Source organism: Galendromus occidentalis, unplaced genomic scaffold (genome assembly GCF_000255335.2).
Source record: "Galendromus occidentalis unplaced genomic scaffold, Mocc_1.1 scf7180000077170, whole genome shotgun sequence".
NCBI lineage: Eukaryota > Metazoa > Arthropoda > Arachnida > Mesostigmata > Phytoseiidae > Galendromus > Galendromus occidentalis.
Window position 1 is genome coordinate 209393 of NW_003805158.1, and position 21143 is coordinate 230535.

General features: G+C 50.9%; 2 protein-coding genes across 2 annotated transcripts; one reads left to right on the forward strand and one right to left on the reverse strand.

Moving 5' to 3' along the window:
• Positions 1 to 2389: 2389 nt before the first annotated feature.
• Positions 2390 to 10987, reverse strand: Wdr81 (WD repeat domain 81). Its single transcript, XM_029110931.1, has 25 exons — positions 10901 to 10987; positions 10667 to 10810; positions 10341 to 10535; positions 10112 to 10220; positions 9749 to 10011; positions 9444 to 9635; positions 9056 to 9328; positions 8654 to 8947; positions 8379 to 8525; positions 8127 to 8275; positions 7839 to 8009; positions 7565 to 7804; positions 7268 to 7472; positions 6911 to 7126; positions 6552 to 6808; positions 6135 to 6349; positions 5868 to 6017; positions 5585 to 5776; positions 5236 to 5489; positions 4894 to 5078; positions 4571 to 4810; positions 4205 to 4464; positions 3327 to 4064; positions 2984 to 3138; positions 2390 to 2842 (listed from the first exon to the last, which is right to left on the reverse strand). The coding sequence occupies exons 1-25, from the start codon at positions 10985 to 10987 to the stop codon at positions 2519 to 2521; spliced, it is 5655 nt and encodes a 1884-aa protein (XP_028966764.1). The 3' UTR covers positions 2390 to 2518.
• A 3808-nt stretch (positions 10988 to 14795) lies between these two features.
• Positions 14796 to 20553, forward strand: LOC100902208 (store-operated calcium entry-associated regulatory factor). Its single transcript, XM_003741382.2, has 5 exons — positions 14796 to 14893; positions 18322 to 18563; positions 18797 to 19014; positions 19158 to 19433; positions 19653 to 20553. The coding sequence occupies exons 2-5, from the start codon at positions 18331 to 18333 to the stop codon at positions 19928 to 19930; spliced, it is 1005 nt and encodes a 334-aa protein (XP_003741430.1). The 5' UTR covers positions 14796 to 14893; positions 18322 to 18330; the 3' UTR covers positions 19931 to 20553.
• The last annotated feature ends 590 nt before the right edge of the window (positions 20554 to 21143 follow it).

Sequence of the window (21143 nt, forward strand, 5' to 3'; positions counted from 1 at the left end):
TTGCGGTGGGAAACTTCGGAGGCGGTCCGAATCTGTCTTGTCCGGGTTTCTCTCTCCTCTGAGCTCGTCCGAGTCGACCCGGGCACGGAGAATTCCTAGAGTAAGCTGGGGGCATCGCTCGGGGAACTCATCTGAACCAATTCTTGCACGGTTTGCGAGAGGTCCTCGCTACATTCGATTAGGTGAATGTGGTCCCGGGATAATCCCCGGTCATTTGTTTGAATTGCGCTTTAATAATCACAGGTGGCAATCGAGCGGTCAGTTTCGGCGGTGTCTCCCGCTTCGTCGGCCGACCCACCAATGCGTGACGAATGATCGTGGAGTTGAGAACAGTTACTCGGGGAAGTTCTTCTGAAATTCCTGATGCAAAGCTCACTCGAGCGATGTTGACCTGATTCGATTCACTCGACTGCTTCGCTTTCGGTTGATCATACTCAGCGCGAAGTGATATTTTTTTCGCGCGAGAAAGGATAGAGCCATCGATGAAGAGCATTCGATATATGAGGGACGGAGACCTCGCGACAAAAAAATGTCCTTAAACGCGATGGGAGGCGCCACAGACCGTCGGAAACGCGTATGATGAGCCTTCACAATCATGTGATGTTGAGAGTCAGTTTGAAGAGTTACGATACGCGTTCCACCCGAGTCGAGATTTATCGTAGCATTGATCGCAAGGTGATGCATTCAGGGAGTTTTCTGAATGCGGGGAGAGAAGGAAGAGCACAACCGAATGACTGAGGGTTCCCGGTCATGAGACGTTTGGGAAAAGCGACTCAATAAGGCAGCGGTTCCCGACCTGGGATCCCCGGCTCCCCGAGGAGCAGCCACACTTTTCTTGGGGAGCCCTTCACAAAGCGGCATAGGTTTATAAAGGCATAGGCTCCGCACACTCAGGGTTTGTCAATTTTGAGGGAGGGCTCCGAAAGGGATCGACGTCATCTTTCGGCACTGAGCTTCTCCCCTCGGGCCATCAATGTTTGAATGAATAGATTAGAGAGCACCGGAAATCTTGACTCTTTCGTCAAGAGAGATGGGACTCGTGGAAAAGAAGGAAGGAGAGATAGGAGCCGCGAGAGCCTCCTTGCCTCCTCCTTTTAAGCATCTCGTAGAGTCCCCGTTCAGTGGAGCTCGCCCGTCTGTTGGATCATGCCGTTCTAGATCAGAATTGGATCCGTTGCAGCGGGTATTTTCCAACGGCATAGCGTTTCTGACGCGGAAACTTCTCTAACTACGCTGCTGGACGCTTAAAAAAATAATCATTGAACTCCGTCATTCCCGTGGTGAAATGAGAGGCACTTTCGCATCTGAAAACCGTACCGTACAGAGTTTGGAACCGTACATGTACGCAAGAAGTACGGAATTTTCTTCTCCGGAAAGGAGGTTATCCTTACAGATTCCATCGAGATAAACTATGCTTAATGCCGAATCAGCCCTCTAGTTTCAACCGTTTCCCTGTGAAACGATGATTTCCCCACTCAGTTAGTACGGTTTCCATCGATCTCCGGGAAAGCGGTGGGGAATAGAGGGGTGCTCTGGCATTGCATTCTGTTGATCTTGATGAGATATACGTGGACAAGCTACTTGCCTGAGAAGCAAAAATCCTGCTTCTCAGGTCACTGACGTGACATTCCTCTCCGGGGGATCCCCTGGAGATAGTGGGCCGCTTTGGCGTTAAATTTCGTCTCTTTCGATGAGACCTACGCGGGGAACCCACATCCCTTAGAAAAAAGCTCTCACTTCTCGCGACACTGACGTGATAATTTTTCCGGGATGTCCGTTGGAAGTAGAGGGTTTGGGTTTCATCAAGTTTCGCGAAATTCAATAGCAGACTAGTCCTCCATTTCCAAGGCATCTCCCAGAAAAAAAAAGCTTACGTCAGCGACGAGAAAAGTGGGGGTTTTTCTTCATGTATATCTCATCGGGATGGATAAAATTCAATACGAGCTCTCGGTAACCCCTCTGTCTCTTACGGATGAGCTTTTCGAAAAATCTCACGTCAGTGACTTGAAATATCGGATTCTTTTTTCGAGGGAGTAGATTGTCCTCGTACAGCTCACCGAGGTGAACGGAATCTCATGACAGCGTAGCCCTTCATTCCCAACCGTGGAACGAAGGCTAGTTTGGCATTGAATATCGTTTATCTCGATGAGATCTGTAAGGATAACCTCATTTTCGGAGAAAAAAGATCCGTACTTTTTTAGCACTTGTATGGACCGTACAGGTAGGGGCGCCGTACCCACGGGATGAATGCTTCGGTGGTGAAACTGCATCCATGGCGGAGGCAGCTCTGATCTAGGAGGCAGCTTGCATCGAGTACTTGAACTCTCGTCAATTCCTCACGATTCCCAACCCTCGCCCTTTATCTACAGTACAAGCGGGGAGTATTCTGCATTTCGTCATTTATATACACTCGATTCATTATTATCACAGATACGCTCGCTCCATTTCTTAAAAATGAAACGTGTTCTTCTTATGCTCGCAGAGGGCCGGGTTTTGAAGCCTTGTCTCGAGAAGTCTGCTAACAGTACAAACTTATGGACCCGTTGTCTGAGCCCATGAGGAGTAACCTGTTCAACGGCAGAATCGCGATGCTGGTGAGCATTCCCTTGAATGAATCGCTTCTCAATTTCACGCCGGTCGCACTTTGCGGTTCTTCGATGGATGAATAGATTGTAACTCTATTCGACGTCGTTCCGGTGACGATCTCCCGTTGATGGCTCGCAATACAAACGGTCGAGTCTGCGATCCCTTTCAAATGGCATCGAAGTTTAGCTTCTTCGGCGCTCCACACGGAAACGGTCTGATCCAACCCGGATGTTGCGAAAAGACCTCCAGATAGACTCTGGAATCGGGGGAAATGACAAGTTAGGTTTAGACGGATTTGCACCATCTATGACAGTGGTTCCAACGGTCCATCGTCAAAACGCAAGAAGAAGATGAAAATTCTCATTTTGTTCAACAGGAGGAAGAAAATCAACCTTACCTTTATCTGCAGGATTTCGCCCTCGTGACCGCTCCAAGTTCCCATCAAGATGCCTGTTCGCAAGTCGAGGACACTCACCATGCCCGATGAGTGTCCTATGGCCACCCACTGATTGTCGACTCCGGCCGTAATGCACCTGATGCTCCCCGATCCACCTGCGATGGAAATTCCGGTCAGAAGCGCCGTCCGCATTTGCCCCCGGAGGCCCGCGTGCATCCCTCTGATCGACACAGGGGAATTCCTCGGTGACTCCCGGGCCGCTCAACGAGCCCGAAGAGACTTTCCAGAATAACAAATGTGTTCTATGATCCGGCACTGGAAGACGGCCATCATAGGAACCCACCGAGTGAGGTCTTGAAGTCGTGCTGGTATTTCTCACATCTCGCATCCAGTACTTTGATGAGACCCGTCACGGTCGAAGCGAGGAAGCAGTTTGACGGTGCGCTCAGAACGGCGAAGGCTGTCATGGCCGGATAACGCGTCTGGTCGAAGACGCTGATCGTAGAGCCCAAGAACGGATCCCATATGTGGACCGAGCCGTCACACGAGCCGACCACTCTATGAGAATCCAGGAAGTGTACAGCGAAAACACTTCTCTTGTGCTGCGCATAGGTCCACTGAGAACTGCACGGAACGAGGTCGCTGCCAGAGTTCCGAAGCGACCACAGCTTGACAGTTCTGTCCTTAGACGCCGAGAGGAAGGAATTCTCGTTGTCCAACGCGGTTATCTGACGGATGCCCGCAGTGTGTCCCGCGAACGATTGTAACTTGATCTGTTTGAAATATAAATTCGAAGTGTTCTTCGGATCTTGGCCGACTTCGTGCTCCCAATATGTGAGCCAATTTCCCTTCAGATGCCGTTGGGTGTTTGCCATTTTTCTCCTCAAGAGGTTCATGTCGTAACGACCGACACTGAGAGGACCTCCGGCCGTGGCTTGGTTGAGATTCGAAGTACTGGGTTGTGCTGATTTTTTCGATGGATCCTCATCGAGAAGACCCGGGTCCGCTTGAACATCGATCCGATTGCCCATGATGGCCACGTTCTTCCCGAACTCGCTCGATACGAAAATTTCATCTTGACCTGCAAGGCAGCCACCCGTGAGATTTATTTGCTCCCCAAAATTGAGGTTCCCAACTCTCTCATGTGATTCGGCGACCTTCCGTATTCTTTGATTCCTCAATTTAGTCGTACGAAGTGGGAACTCCCGAGACATGGCTCACCTTGACTCGGGTTTCTCTTGTGGCCTAGGTTTCCTCCCACCGAGCCGCTAGAGCCCGGTTCCGATTCATCTTCGCGCAGGCAGAGGGTGCGTACGAGCTCGTTGTTGGCTCCGAGGATGGTCTCGGCCATGTAGATTCCCCCAATTTGTTTACAGAATGGGATGTAGGTTATGTGCGCCATTTCAGCATCGAAAACTGCGCGAATCTCCTCCAGCGCTCGCTGCTGTACAGTGCAGGCTGTGGATTGTTGGGTAAGGATCCTTTGAGTTTCCCGACTGGGCCGAAATCACGACTAAGAAGCTCAGGAATTTCAAGGGGAAGGTTCGATGTATTTCCTCGAATAATTTCTCACATTGGCTGTCCAACGGCGGAGAAGGCTGGAATGGCAATGCCCGACTGACGAGCACGGATGATATTTTCACTGGGGTCCCAATCCTGTATTCCTGACTTGGTGAGTCTTTCTTGATATCAAGGTAGTCGTCCATGCTTTGGTTGAAACTTTGCGCACCTGCGCATTTCTCAAAACTTTTGCTCAACGGTGTTAGATGTTCCACTGACTCCAGGCTTCCTTCGTCACAAAACGCCCTCTCGAAGGACACGAAAAATCTGGAGGAAAAGTACTAGTTCTGAGAGGGAATTCGATTCCGGTTTCTGGAATTATCGAGAATCGAATTTAAGAGGAGACGAACCTCCGGAGAACAGTCGACAGATGTTGGCGCGACATCTCGAAACCGATCCGCAACGAAATCAAATGGAGGACGTCGGCGAGTCGGTATGCGATGAGTCTTCTCGAGTAAGAGCCATTCGGGAACACGTGATGGAGGGACGAAACCAGTTGGATCGAAGGATAGATTATATTTCGGATAATCGTAGTCTGCAGGAGAGAAATTCGATCAGCTGCCCGAGTCCCGGTCGGTGAAATTCTCTCGTCTGATGAAACACACAATGATTGCGAGGTGAACGGTGAGAATTTCCCCCTGTTCTCGCACACTTCCGCCCCGTCATCGGCCCTCCTCTCTGAAATTCCTCACCTGAAGGTGATTCATCAGAGTGGAATCCGTCAGAAGAGGAATCACATGTTTTAAGAGAGTTATGCCCCCAAGCAGCGAAGCTTCGAGGGTTTCCGTCATATGTTTTTTGCAGAGCTCGACGAGATCCGCGACATGCTGCATGTATTGTGAAGTTATGAAGTGCTCGCCGTAGAGGAAAGCGATGTCGCACAGAGTCGAGTACGCTTTCATGGCAGCCACATCGCCGAGGACATACGTTTGCGATAAGTTCACCACTGGAAATGAATTGAGCTCGATTGGCATCTTAGGGGGACCGCTAAAACGGGCTAGACGGCGGCTTCCGCCGATCGTGAGGCCCGGAGTCGCTTACCGTAGTCACTGTTTTCTTTGTAGAGCGCTTCTGTGAAGTCCATTTGCTCTCGTCCCGAGTAGCAGAGCGTGAGCATCCTGAGCAAGTTCCTCGTCAGGTGTCTTGCCGTGAGGACAGGGCCGAGTCTGTGCGCTAGCCAGACTATGCTCTCGGATGCCACGTCACTGATATTGTACGAGCTGGAATTGATATCTGGAACCAAAAAAACAAAATGGATTCCTAATGACCGGAGCCTTCCTCCTGGGCTCTCCCCGGAGCTGGCCCGCCGAATCCGGATTCTCACCTTTGAGGGCAATCGCTCGCTTGAAACCGCTCGTGGTCGGGGCGGATGCTCCGCACGGTGGCATGTTCGGAAGAGGGTCGCTGGTCTGAAGAGGTTCTTCGACGAGCGTCTGCGCCGTCGATGAGCGAGGCCGACTCGTATAATTGCTCTCTGGAACGATTGATTCAACCCGCTTCAGGAGAATGCTTTCCGGCTCCGTCTGCTCATTGTGATTTTAATGTAATCGACGTTTGAGCTCGTTCGGGTCGTTTCCGTCGATCTGAATACCCTGGCTGTTGGTGAGGTCGCTTTCCTCGGCATCGAAGAGGAACATCTCTTGGTCCGCCACATCCTCGACCTGCTGATCCGACACGGGAGGCGATTCCGCTTTCTTCTCCGAAACAGTTTTGTCCGAATGTACCGAACGCACCGAGGCCAGCGTAGATTCGAGCTCCTCGAGCTCGGTCGAATCCAAGTGCGACTGCTTCTTGCTCAACTTGCATCTGGCAGAATCATTGGTTCGGATTAGTTATTCCCCCTCGAATCGCTCCGAATAATCGGAAACGGGTTTCGACTCGCTCTCGAATTGTTACTATATAAGAGAGAAGCGTTGATCGGTCCGAGGATCCCCAGTCGTGACAGAGTCCTCTATAGCTTGGCTTCACAAATACGTTGCATCATGTGCCCTCCACCGGATCTACCTACCTATGTGGAGTGCTGCCGGCGTGCTGTGCAGAGAGCAGCGCGGACTGGGGTTGGGGATTGCCCTGGCTCGCGTTGCCGCTGCCTCGAGAAGCAAAAGGTAGAATTAAGTCAATGTCGTGCTCAAAGTCCCTGTACCCGCCCACTGCCTCGACGAGGACCGTAGCGAAGTGCTGTAGAAACGACTGGAGACCAAGTCGGACCATCAGCTGGAGGAGAAACGATCGGTGGTACAGCTTGATGTGCTTTGCTGTGGCTACCTGGGAACGCAAAGTAACCCGTCAGTTGAAACTCTCGTTTGCTTGCGAGTGTATGAGAGTATACTCCATGGGAGACACGGTTCCCGCATACGAAGAACGTACTTCTGGGTCGAACGCCCTGACGAGATCCTTGAGGAAAGCGTCGACGGCGTCCTTGGGGCCGAGTGCGCGAGCCAGGGGCTCGAAGAGATGCCATAGAGCCATGACGTTCGATTCGGGCCGACGCATCAGTGGAGCTAAGCATGTTAACGCCAAATCGATTGACTCCCGATTGAGTGAATTCAGTAGAGAAGGTAGGTGTCGCGAGATCCGTGAAATCTGGAAAAGACAAATCGGAGCAATTGGGCAATCCTATTGGGCCCATTGGCTCGACTGGAGATCGCGAGCGTGGAACTCCGCGAATTGTCTGAAGTGAATACTTCCGATCCGCTGGAGAGCTAGAATGCAGGTCTGACGTACATGACTCTGGTCTGCGACCTTCTCGCTCTGTGGGTCGGTCGTTGCCACGAAGTGGTAGAGATAGCGAAACGCGGGTGGGAATCTCGCGTATGGAAATTGAGGCAGGAGAATCATCTCGGGGAACGGTGGAGGCAATCCATGATGAGAAACTGGGGCGAAAACTCCTTGGGGAGGTAGTAGCGTAGTTATGATGCTTCGCAGATACCTGCGGAGAATGGAGGAACAGCCGCTTGTAGATTTCAGTCGACAGCTTCGTTTCGTTCACCGATCTGGATTCTAGGCATCTCCTGGCGCTACCTCGGTACGTTGGAACATTGCACGGCTTTCCGCAGAAACTCAGTCCTTTCATACAGAGGCAACCCGGAAGATTGGGCCGAATAGACGGACGCCAAGCAGAGTTCCGCGAGAAGACAACCCAACAAGAGGGTATCTTCTTCCAGGACCTTCCTCTCGACAGCTCGATGGGATCTAAAGATTGCCAAGGAACCATGAGTGAGCGATTCTGTCTCGGGAGAAAAAAACGCAGACGACTCCTCCCTCAAATACTGGTTAGATTATGCGATGAGCTCACTTTGTCTTGATGTAGCCAATTCCCTGGGTGTTTATGAGTTGCTTCTGGTTGAAGAGGAACTGAGCCTCAAGTTGGCCTAAGAGAGTGAACGCTTGAAACTCTTTCGGCATATGAATCGGCAGAGATTCCGGTCGACTAGTTTGGGGTTCGCGTGTCACCGATCGCGACGTTCTGGAAAGCGGAAGTAGGCCGTGTATGACTTCTGACAGATACCGAACACCGGCCGATTCCTAGGAATCATTTATTCGCTCAACTCAAAGTCACGAGGAAGGATCCAGTCCGACGTACCTGAAAAGTCGTCGATTCAAACCAGACGGCTGCTCCGTGGCTTCTTCGGTAGCGCCATCGTCGTCTCTTTCAGTCTGTCTGCCATGGACTGATCGTCCTCGTCGATGATGCCACAAAGAAGGATTCCGAAGCACCGTAGAGGTCGAAAACTGAAAATTATCCAAACGAAACGTGGCTCCAGTCGTCTATTGCCCAGCTCAATAGTTATCCTTCGTGAGCATGCACTCGACACCCGTCGAGGAATTCGCTCACCTTCGGAATCCTAACAGCGTGGAGCCTCCTGCGCGGGGGATGAGGCATGGTGAAAAGCTGTGTCACCCCCGAGTCCATTAAGGTTGTATGATTATCGACGAGAGGCAAGCTGACATTCTTGTTTTTGATAGCTGGGGCGCCTGTTAGCTGGAGTCATGAGTCGGAATGAGTATTATTCACCCTGATATTATGTGTTTTGATCATATTCGAATATATGCTGCACATTCGAAGTGCTGGTCATGACTCATGGAAGTCAGAGTACGGGACCTGCCTACCTTGTAGCCGAACGTGATATCTATCCAGTGATGGAGATGTTCCGCAACGTAATCACTCTCGAGCATCTTCATGTGCTTCTCAACAAAATCCTCCGGACTATCTGCCCAGCTGGGAACTTCAAGATCCGGTAAATCGGGATGGATTGATCGGAAAATTGAGGCATCGGTGAAAAACTCGGCAATGCACTCGTTCGGCGACCATTCCTGTAAACGCTGAATGGAAACCGGGTATTCCGCCGGAACCCACTTCTGGCGAACGTGCGTGCAAAGCGTTTCTCGACTGAAACGTCGAGCCTGAAAAAGTCACGTCACGGTCAGATAATCCGGACGAATTCATCTCTTAGGGGCTAACGGGGAAAAATCGGGGGAACTGGAAAAACTGGGGAAGAAGGGATCACGAACCTTGTAGACGTAGTAGGTGATATCAGATAAAATCTCAGATATATGGTGCGGAACCTGGACGGCTTTTTCCATCAGGGGCAGCTGAATCGAGTCGGGATTCTGAGCTATGCTCAGTGCGCTTTCGTACATGACGTCGAGCTGACGATCGCCACGAGTCAATCTGAACTTGGTTTTAGAGAGATCACGGAAATTGGTTCCATCCGCCTGGGACAAGTCCGACACCCACGGGAAAACGGGATGATAATGAGGGTTGTCTGTTCGGCGACCGCTCAACTGAAAAACGGTTCATTTGCAGGAGCCGATGCAGCGACATCCGCTGGGCGCCCATTCGCGGCGTGAGCACGAGAATCTGCAACTTATCCTATTCGAGGAGCGTCCTCTGACTCACTTTGTTTAGAAGGACGAGGTAGTCGAATGTTTTCATTTTCCCATCTACCCAAGCGTTTGAAGCTTCTGCGAGTGACATGTTCAGAGGGGATTCACTCGAACCTGCTCCGCAGGAGCCTCTGGTCTTCCCGTCTGCGTGCTCCGACGACGAGATGACCGACTTCATCAACGAGGAATGCCAGCGAGGACACAGCTGAAAGCGGGAGTTTGAAAATACAGCCCGAGTGACGCGACACGGATATTCTATTCCCTCTCATCATCGACCGCATAGGGACGTTTGATAAGTACCGGAAGTTCGACTCTCACCATTATCCAGTAGGCTTCGGTGATTCGAAAATCCTCTAGTGTCAAATCACGGAAATCGAAATCTGAGTTCCTCAGGAAAGAGATGAGCTCTGCCAATTGGAAGAGGATGAACAAGCCTCGTGAAGGCGACTTGTGGAGAACCGCTGGGGAGAATCTCGGCAAGTGCATCAAAGAGTGCGGGTAGGACGACGACAGCAGCACAAAGTGGGTAGCAGTCTCCACGATAACCCTTACAGGCGCGACACCTGGGTGCGCGGTAACGGCTGGAAAGCGGAGCGACTTCAGAGATCGAAGCGACATAATCCACGCCGACCACACATTCAATGCTTTCGAGGCCGAGGACGATGGTGATTCGGGACTCACGATTCCTAGCATCTTGTGCTTTCGATGAAATTTTCGGATTATCACAGGAGGTTATCACTCTGCAGTTATACATCTTGTCCAGGATCACGCGTAATCTCTCATCAAAAGTCTGGAGAATGAGGGGAGACGACTTCGTTAAAACCAAGTCCGGGTTACTTATTACGCGAAACGCCGACAAGAGTCGCTTCATTTTTTTTCCATTGAGATTGTTCAATAGTACTCGGCCCACCTGGAAATCATTCACGGAATGTTGTTCTTTGTCGCCTGACTCGTCTCCAATATCGGTCCACAAATTCTGGAAGTTGGTCTCATTCACAATTTTCAAGATTTCGTAGATGCTCTTCGAGGTCGCTGTCGATTGCTCCTGCGTGTTCAACGGTACCCTCGGTACGAGCAAATCTCCTCGCTTACGCGCCAGGTCGACCTGTTTATAGGGAACTACAATGAAGGCGGAATTCGTGGCGATTCCCTCCAACGACATGTCGCAAAGCGAAAGATATCCCAGGGAATTATTTTGAGCCCGGGTGTTTCTCTTCGAATCCGATGGACTCGTACCTGGATAAATGTGAATCCTGACGGCAGCTGATCTTCGGGTTGGTGCAGGAGAGCACTTATTTCCGTGTCGGGCAGAGTGAGAGGAGGACAGGTTGTCGGTATTCGACCGGTGTCGACCATGGATTGAATCCACGCATCGTTGACCTTGGGCGGAGAATAATCCCGGGGGCCGTCAAGGAAATCGTACTATATTGCATCTTCATAGTCAATTATTGTTCATCGAACTTCACTCACGATTATTTTGAGTACGGTCGCGGAGAGCTCAAGAACGTGAGTATTTTTTATGCCGAAGATTCGATTCACTTCGGTGATCGCGGACATGGTCTGTAAAGGAGGAACGAGATGAGACACCATCGAGCACCAACATTCCATGAGTGCCAGTTCCGTCGATCAGAGTTCACACCCGGCAGATAACAAGCCGAAGAGGATTCCTCCGGCATAGATCCGGTTCAGCTCTGAATGAGCTCTTATGAGAAAAAACTCGCGGAGCTTTCCACCCGAGGACCTTGACGAAGAGAAGCCGTCATGAGGCTCATAGAATATTCATATTTCCAAAAAATCACTCGGATGTCAACGGCAGCTGTCAGAATAGTTGCTATCATTCCCTCGGCGACTGATATCGTTGAACTTGCTTCCGAGTGCAGCGACGAGCATGATGCATGGAGATTGATCTCTCGATCGAGATGAACATTTCGTACGCTGTCATCGGTGTATTCTTGAGCTTGCCAGCATACGTATTTTCTTTCGGTTAAAAAAAGACTTGGAAAAGGAAATCTCACTCACGGAAAAAATACTGAGGTTCCTGCCGCCTTAATCACAAATTTTGTAAGCGCATTCTTAAAAGCTATATCCTTGATCAGGCTGAAAAATTCCTCATTTTCCAGATCGTCTCACTGTCGTCCAGAGAAACCATCTGCGAATCAGTGTCACTCCAGTTCGAAGAAAAATATCCTCCTTTCAAAACATCGAGTTGGGACTAGATGCAGAAAACGACTCTGTTGTGGCGAGAGCCGTGCGCGGAACTCTCTCTAGTTGACTCGAGGCGGTCATCCGAGCATCGCATCGCGCGCCTTGAGTAGTGGTATGGATCAACGAGTAGGCTGCCATGATCGATACTATGCTTTGCATTCGAATCGAGGTATCCCTGAGCATCGTCTATGTCTTAATGCCAAACACTTTCGCATGGAGCTCGTTTGTCCAGAGGCGTATGACGGAATCAGAATCAGATTGTACCGAACGACGAGAGTCTCAAGTATTCTTCAAGCAAGAGAATTGGAACACGATTCAGCTGAACCTGTGTAATAATGGAAATTGTCCCGAACGAGAGGATTGGATCAAATTCAAGAAAATGTCGAAGAATCCGTGTCGACGGGAGATAGAAATTAATGACCGCGATGATTTTTGCTGGAAGTCTGAGCTGCCGAGGGCTCTTGCTCTCTTTGTGCCAAATCCTTGATAGCTTCCCTCGAACGATCCTTTGTGAATCCATGGTCTACGAAGCCAAGTGTTTCTCCTCCCATTGTCTCGCCGAAGATGAGGTGGGTCTCCTCATTAATATCCCGAATATTGCCCGAGTGTTTCCTTCCTCGGTAAACCCAGAATTCTGAGAGATTTGAAACATCGTTTGACTTCTCAAATGCAAGCGACGCGACGCTTCGCTCACGAGAAGGAGCATCAGGAGTACTGAGATCATAGTACGGTTCAATCGGAACGACGGGAGAGTCCATCGACTGTATACTTGCTCCCAACATCTCTGCTCCCCATCCTTTTCTGCGATGATGTTTTCCTTGTCAAGCTCGGCAACCTCGAATAAGGTGGAGTCGGGTCCAATGTTGAGATCTTCAACTTTGACCATGAAAATCCGTTCGGGTTTGTCGAGTTCGTCCACCTAAGCAAGGTGTTCGGCGACTTCAGCTTTCGCTGACTCGAGCTCCTTGGATCATCTCTCCGGCTGTTTCGCTATTGCTTGTTCCCCCTGATCGTTGCTACTGATCTTGGCCTCTCCGATCTGCGAAAAGATATTTTCACCATTGTTATCGAGAGCCTCGACGGCTCGCTGAGTTTCGCGTGAATTCGCCACCAGGGCCAATCTATCCGCTCGCTCCATCCGTCGGTGAATATTCACGTCGCTTGATTTCTCCCGGGTGTGCGCATCGGAAATTTGAGATTCTTCTCGAGAATCTCAGCTCACAACAATGTAGAGAGCGCCTTTACTCCTGAGAACATATCGTATCGACTTCAGCTGCTGATTCTTGCTTGATCGGTGAGGTTGTCAACTATACGCTAACTGGAACTGATCGGCGGATACCGGACTCGACCCATACAGCCGGCGTCAATAACAGACAGACAGGATAGTAGCTAGGGCCGGGAATCCCATGAAACGCATGTCTCAGCGAATATCCGCTTGTATAATATTTGACTTTTTTAAAGCTTGGATTGCACATTTTGATATCCAAATTTTATTTGTGAGTATTGAGTGCTTCTCTGAGCCGATGCGGCATCCCTCAATCGTATCCAGGACCAATTATCAATTCTGAGGATTAGAGCAGCGGAAGGATTGATGCTCAGATGAACAGTGAAATCTCGGGGTTCGCTTAAATGTCTTCACCCTGCTTCACCCTAGCTCGGCCGGAAACCTCTCTCCAAGTCGCGACGAATGATCGCAAGTTTGGTGGAAGCCGGGTTGCATGCGTCTTATCAGGAGCGTTGTCGGGTTGCTCCCTTTCTTATTGGTTAGCACAATCGCCTATGTCAGGTTCAACTTCGATGGCTCCCCTCCGATCAGTCAGCTGGGACTTTCCCGAAGTCCCGACACAGGCACGGCTACCTTCATGCACGACCACCGCTGGCAGCCGAGACGGGCCACAGCGATTCCCGCGAAGTCATCGAATTCGGATCAAAGAGATTCCAATTCAGGAAAGATTAAAAGATCAAGGAATTCAAGATCTGAATTCATTCGCTTAGTAGAAGTATGATGCGGAGTGTAGAGCCTTTGAGATCGTGCCGCAAGGAATCAGAGGAGATTTCGCGGTGACCTACGCTGATAGAATATCACCAGAATCCACTCGACGAATATGGCTCTGACTGCTTAAGGAGGACTCTGTCATAGGACGACAGTTCGGGGTTTCAAACGGGAAATTAAAACGAGAGAAGCCCGGGGTACCGATGTCCTGAATCCCGGAAACCGCAGATTCTTCCGATAGTTCTGTGGAGCAGCGACTAGGAGGAAAAATTCGATCTCTTCTGTGGCGACGTGTCCGGAGCGAGTAAAGACACGTTGCTCGTCGTCGAGTCATCTGAATGCAGGCGGAGCGAAGGACAAGATATCACTCTGACTCCTTCCAGAAGTTTAGAAGATTAGTCATGCGCCCCGACGCATCCGAATGGATGTGAGAAACTGTCCGCCACGAGATAGTCCAATATCAGCTGCCCTCTTTCAGAAGCGGGAGAACACGAGCTGCTCTCTTACAATTTTATAAGTTCCGAGAAAGCCTCTCACTCTTCGCAGGAATCGATCTGTCCTCGCGGCTCAGACCTTGCGCCGCCCCGACAGAGCTCCGGCGCAGGCTTGCGCCGCACGGGGTCGCGCACCCGCTCAGAGCCGCCCGCTCGGTACTGGTATCAGCGTTCTCGAGCGACGGTCTCTAAAATACTCGAAAAGAATTCATCGAAGGGATCCAGGCATCTTCCGGTGTTTTCCGCCAGAACCCGACCCCGAGTCGTGAAGTAGCGGGACTCCGAAGACTAAATGTCCCATACGATGCGCAAGTGAACAAATTGAAGAATGGGAGAGGGTTTCGGTGGTAGAACATCATGCGTAGTCTCCTGTTACTTCGGTGTTAGAGAGTGAGTGAGCTCGTGAGTCAGCGGCAGCGCTTCGCACCGTAGTGATTGAGACGGTCGTTCCTTTCACTTGTGGAGCCCGATCATACCCTAGGAGCTCATTCGAGAGACAATCGCGACCTGTACTGCGCTTGTGACGATCGGTGTCGGTCTGTTGTGGCCTACCCACTGCAGCCACGATTACGATCGTTGGTGCCGACGCAACCGACGGACATCTCTCATGAGAGGAGGAGAAGGAGGAGGCGAAAAACGTCAGTATAACTTAGCGGGCAGACTTCTTCGAGCTGACATAAGTGAAACAGATTCAATAGAAAAGACTCGAATCCACTCCAACGGATCCGGTGGATAAACTGCAACAGTTGCTTCCACCGTGTAGCCGACGAGGTAACGAGTGAAACCAATCGGTGGTGTTGTGGTTGGCCCTGGATATTTTGAAGACGCTAAGTTTCCGCTTACGTGTGACTACGGTGACGGAGCGACGTTCGAAGATAAGAAAATCGGAATCTGCCGTAGCAACAGTCTCGAGTCGAGACTGCACGTTCGCAGTATCGCTGTATACCGCAGCTCGGCTCTTTTGTTGTTGATGGCGCCGCTGCTCTCGCTAGAAGCATAGAAGAAGAATCGACGAACGGACAGCTGCTCAGCTCGTTCTCGGTGTTGTCTGACAATTAGAAACTTCAACGACTCGTCGTCACATCGGACGTGAGTAACTGTGCTCGTTGTCTGCGTTCTTTCCAAATATTCGATGACTCGCAGTTCGGTCTCGTTTCGGCGTAGCTCCGAATCGATAGACGGCTACCCCGTTTTCGGTCACTTGGAAACTACGATCACGCTCTGAAATGCGCACCAGTCCAGTCGGGGGAGGAACTCGACGTGCCGTCGTCCGTCTCGCACTGGAACGTCCGTTCCATCGGTGTGTTTGCGTACGGATTGAGGGTCTTCCTGGGCGCATTCTCGGCCATTCGAGAAGCAGCTAGACGGTTGATCAAACGGTGTCATCGGAAACTCGGAAAGCACATCGAGGGCGCTCGTCGGGACGCAGCCTTCTCTCTCTCTCTGGCGGAGTTATGAATATTTTGGATCGCTGAGCATCCCTCGAGAATTCCGGAAGCGCCGAACCTATCGAATGGGACATTTGATAAAGCTCTGCCACGCGCTGAATGCTTGCGATCGCTTCCGGCTGCTTTCACGTGGGATACGAAAGTGAGTCATCATGGAGAGAAATTCCCGGTTGATTTACAGCATGATGCAGTGCATCTCATGCGTCGAAAAAGTCGATATGCTCGGTGGTGTTGACACCCGCTCTGAGTTTTGAAATTGATGTCAAGTGTCAACTCATTGTCGCACCTGTTCACTGGCCTTTCGCGGCGGAGGTCTCTCCAAATCTATCGCCTTGGAGCTCATGGGTCAATCATTTCTGGAACATTCTTCCTCTGTAATTGAGAATTCGAACATTCAATGCAAGGATTGCGTGCTCCTTGGGCAGGAATGATTCTTCGCGAAGTTCTACCGGAGCGATCTCAGGAGAGCTGAAGCCACGGATGTTTCCGGAATTTTATTTGGATATGGGGGAAGAAACCAACTGTCCTTTACGGACTCAACCCTGACGCATCCGCAACCCGAGCTCGCGGCGAGCTTCCTCACATTTTTTCAGACCAAGACTCAGTCATGGGAGTGAGCTACATGTGCCGAACATACCCCTAGCAGCGGAAAATCCCCGAGTATCAGTGAACGTTCGTAGGCAGCGAAAACTCGAAGATACGTCTATACCGAGCGCAAATTGGTATTCAAAACGAAACTCACACCGATAAATATCGTTTATCTCGCTGATTGGAGGCATGCGGGATCAGCGGAGCAGCGAACGAATTTTTCATCGACGAGTTGTTCCGTCTCTCTTGAGCGGCAACGCGAGTGAAGGCTTGGGAAGTCGTGCGCGGCAATGTTACGACCAAATTGAACCTGTAAGTCTGTCGCATGTAAAAGACCGCGGAGATTACAGGGGTGACACGAGATGCCTCCAGGGCAGTAAAGCCACGACTCACCGAATCATTGAGGCGTTTTCTGGCTCGGTGTCTCCCAGAGCTTGCTCCTGCTCTTTGGAGTTTCGATCCGAGATGATCAGGAGCTGTCGTCTCAGTCAGATCCTGATCCCGACCTCATTGAGTCCATCGATAGCACCTGCAGAACGTTTCCGAAAGCGTCATAGGGGCCTCCCGCCCACCCCGCGGAACTGAATTCCCTGCGCCTTCTCCGAGATACCACGTTTTCTGCTCGCGCGATGGACTTCTGTGTCGCAATGGCACCGGTCGAGGCATTTTCGATGAAGCCTTCCCGGTAGCATTATCGACAGGTAGCTTGGAGGACAACACCTTCGGTGCTCCTGGTGGACTCGAGCGTTAGTGGGGGCCGCTTCCTCGTCGTCTGACAACGCTAGGAAATGACAAGCGTCAGATCGTCTGCGGTCTTCGGTCGATTTTCTGCTCAGCCCTATTTTGTGCCTCGCAAGCGCCGCGTGCGTAGACCCTCGGCCATTGAGGGGGCTCGCGTGTTGTACTCGAGCGATCCACACGGAGTGTGTCCAAAGACGGAATCAGCTCCTGGAAGTCCCGGAAGTTGAAGAGAAGACCCCGAAAGCTGGGAAGAAAGCTATGAAGGGATGACATCGAGGCACGGGGGCTCTTGGTGAAGGAACTTTTGAGTATCCTCCCTATGATATGCCGGTCACAGACGCTCCATTCGAAGATTACGAGTATTGCTTCCAGGCTTCATTACGCCAGAGTTCCAGATGCCCTGGGAGGCGAGATCAGAGTGTTGTCGCTTGACACAAAACGCTTGTGACGACGGTCTTTCAGTGACTATATGCTTGATTTCGAATGAGAGCTTCGTGAGACGCCCCGTCAGCTGTTTTCGCAGAGAGATCACGATGTCAAGGTCTCTGAATCGATCCATGTGCGGGACTCTGGTTCTCTCTCTGCCTGATGAGCTTGTGGCTCGACAATTTTTCTTCGCATCGTTCGATTTCCGCGAGCCTTCCATAAAACCGTGAAATCTACCTCGTGGTGGAATTAATTATCCTGAAAGATTCTCCCTCATTTCGGGAGTCGGAGAATCTATCTTATCTGCCGACGACGGAACCTCGGAAAGTCAGTAGCAGAGACATTGATCAAGTTGAATCCGCCTCGATCCGTCCCAAGCGTGCCCATGCTGGAATCTGACAGTGGAGCAATCGTGAGCGGACGCCCGTGGATGTGGGAGGCGCTTTGAAACTTTCTACGCCCAATCCACGGTATTTCCGTCGACGCGAATGATTTTCGGGTCACATTATTGCGGTGGACGATCTTTGAATATGGAAAAACGGATCGTTCCGGTTAGAAGCTCGAAAGCAGTGTCTCGGCTACGGCTCTGCATGACTCTCCGACTCGCGGCTCGTTGCACCGACTCTATTCTCAAATCTCTCCGATCTCTGGATAATAATTGATGAACATGATCGAATATCCCCTCATTCGAAGGAGTGCGGTCCAGGCTAGGCTTCGCGACCGCGATTATCAACCATTGCTGCGGTTTTCCCTCAACATGGGACTCCGTGGACGACCGCGGACAACCGCAGTCAATAACGCGGTTTTTCATGGGATACGCGATTCTTTGCGAAGCCCAATCCGAACTGACCGACGTTTCAGGTCGAGCGGGAGTACCCGACAGATAAATCAGGGATGTTCCCTACTGTCATGTCACGAGAAAGATTCCCTGAAACTCATGATATCTCCTCGCAATCGTGCCTATGTGTGTCACTAACCCTCGAATTGATTCCACAGAGACCGACGATGGAGTTCTTCTTATTATCCGTGCTGCTTGTGTCAGCGACCGTTTACGGTGAAGATGCTCATCCGACGACCGCCGTGATCATTCCCGTCAACAGCGCGACGAGCTCACCGATTCTCGTGGCCCTTTCGCAGACTGAGAGTCTCAAGATAAAGCTCCAGGATATAAAGTTCCTGACGTTTAAAGCCGGAAAACTCGCCACTCGAATGAGAACAACACCCATTCAACAACTTAAGTGAGTTCCGAGAAAGTCAGGAGCGAACCCACAGTCTGATTGCCTCAGAAATCTTCGAAGAATCGTATCTGTGAGTTCAGAGCTCGGCATCCGGAGCTCTTACTCCGAATCTCGTGCTGGCAAATTTGTGTTGAGCACCGTCGAGCTACGAAACGTATCAAGCGATGTAATATCTACGGAAAACGACTGTGCGAAAGCCGTCAGACGTCAAGGATCCAACCCTCGCTTTTCAGTTGCATCACCGGCTGTTACGGAGAACTTCCGACGTCAGCACAATGCGAGAACAAAGGTTCCGATGGGGCCACTGTGAGCTGGAAGTGCGAGGCGAACGTTCAAAGAGGCAGAAAATTAGAGAACACGAGAGTTCGATGCGAAGCCTTTACCGAAGGAGACCGCGAATACATTCTCGCTGGAAGTTGCGTCTTGGATTATGGACTAGGTGGACGAGCGAGTAAGGACCCCCATACCCTGATTAATAAACATTACTGAATTGAATGAGGCATCTCCTGGTCACGAATGATGAATATTATCCAATGACAATGTTTATCTGAAATTATGGAAGACATCAGAAACTTACTTTCCGTTCCCCCCTAGGCGGAGGTTCGAGTGGTTCTGGAAGCCGAAGGAATTTAACGCCGCCGTACCATTCATCGGACTCTCATTCGAAGAGCCCATTCTCCTACATTGTGCCGATCATCATGATCATCATTGCCGTCGTCATCGTCTGCGCGATCGCTAAGGCTTGTCGACGCGGAAGCGAATCCTCGGGAGTCGTTATCGGAGCTCCCCCTGGTCAACAGGGAGGATTGTACGGCGGTGGGGGGGCCTATCCCGCCCAGCCTGGCTTCAATCCAGGCTATGCACAACCAGGTGAGATTAGGCTCTGAACTGCAATCAGTTTTGACGGCCCAGAAGACAATTCTTGCTCTGAAGCGAATCTGATATTCCATTGCCCGGAGGCTGAACGGAGCTCAATAGCTCCGCGGAGAACGACCCGTTCCGGAAACTATGCATCCCAGGCTTCGAATCAAAATAGAGAACTTGCTCCCACCGGTTGAGACCGACTTCCTGACTTGAACTATTTTGTAGGTTACGCTGCTCCGATGGCTGCGCCCATGGCCGCCCCCAGCAGAGGTGGGGGTAATGCTCTCGGTGCCGGCTTAGGAGGATTTGCCGCCGGTGCTGCCACCGGAGGCCTGCTCGGTTACATGATGGGAAACCACGGAAACAGCGGACACCATTACGGCGGCTACGGAACCTACGGGGGAGGAGGTGGTGGTGGCGGAGGAGACTACGACGGTGGTGATATGGGCGGCGGAGGTGGATACGAGATGAGCACAGACTTCGCCGATACGGCGATGGAGTAGATGATGTTTGGACTCAAGTCACTAACGCACTTCGTCGGATGCATCTGTTTGCTTCCCAAATCAAGCGTTCCAAAACCACAAGAATCACCCGCAGGCTTCGTTTGAGTGCAAGCTCGACAATTCACCGCCTCCGAAGGCTACCGTAGTGGCTTGCGAGAACAGGTCACAAAGATCTCAAGCCCAAGTTCAAGCTTCGACTGACTGTGTTGCTGACGTTTTTTTCTGGAGCTGATAGTGAGAAAGCTGAAATTCGCTGGGATGAGTTCTGCCCTTTTCGTGGATGGAGAAAAAAAGCTCATTCAGTGTAGAAGATTTACTAATTTCACAATGATTTCTAAAATGTCGTCAGCATCAATAGACGAATATGCCGAAAGTCTTCGAGATGATGCGTTTTCTTTTATGCCCATCCTGAGAAATCAGCGTTGCCAGGCATCCCCTCCATATGTGACTTTCCGCGCTTCATCGGCCAGCCCGCCCCCCCGGCCGTGAGCGATCCTACCGACCAAGCAGTCCATCTATGCGTATCGTCAGAACACAATCTGCGCTTTGAAGACTCGATCTCGGTAGTGGGACGCTTCGCAGATTCCACCGTTATATCAATGTTGTCACGTTGTGTTTGTGTGAAGGCGACCCTTATTGTCGGCAGAAGTTCTTCAAAACCCGGAAAGCGCTCGCTGGGCCCAATACAAGCCAGCGCCCGAGACCCAGCAAGCAAACGATTACTGAGACTGATTCAGAGTTTTCCGAGGGATTAATCTGTGTTCTCTAGGTATATGTAGCTGTAGTGTACTATCTGTAATCTGAAGTCAACGCCGAGCTCGATACCGGGGCTTTCAGAGCTATTCGTCGAGCTCTTGAAATGCTCTCCGGGCCTCATTCTTTGGAATCGCGTCCATTATATCGAAAGATTCAAAATCCTCAGAAACTAGTCCCCACGGAATATCGGATTGACCAAAGACTGGATTTTCTCATAATCTCTGGATTTCTGAGCATTCGTGGCTATCACCCGCAACTGTCAGGGAATTATCTCGCACCTTTCCCATGAAGTCTAAAGTGTGTTTTCGCGACTTTTACCCGATATCTATTTTTATGGAAACTTCGACTACGCTCGGTCAAAAGGGGTCCCCTCCCCGTGGGGGAGTATTGTTGTGATCCAAGACGGTTCTTATATTTCTACGCCCTCCTTTCCCTGAAACTTTCGATCCTTCACAGG

Coding starts and splice junctions, on each gene's coding strand:
- Wdr81 (XM_029110931.1), bottom strand. CDS start 10,987: ATGTCCGCGATCACCGAAGTGAATCGAATCTTCGGCATAAAAAATACT. Junction 10,811..10,900: donor CGACCGTACTCAAAATAATC/GTGAGTGAAGTT, acceptor TCTCCGCCCAAG/GTCAACGATGCGTGGATTCA. Junction 7,805..7,838: donor ATTGGCTACATCAAGACAAA/GTGAGCTCATCG, acceptor CCAGTATTTGAG/GGAGGAGTCGTCTGCGTTTT.
- LOC100902208 (XM_003741382.2), top strand. CDS start 18,331: ATGGAGTTCTTCTTATTATCCGTGCTGCTTGTGTCAGCGACCGTTTAC. Junction 19,015..19,157: donor TGGACTAGGTGGACGAGCGA/GTAAGGACCCCC, acceptor GTTCCCCCCTAG/GCGGAGGTTCGAGTGGTTCT. Junction 19,434..19,652: donor TCCAGGCTATGCACAACCAG/GTGAGATTAGGC, acceptor ACTATTTTGTAG/GTTACGCTGCTCCGATGGCT.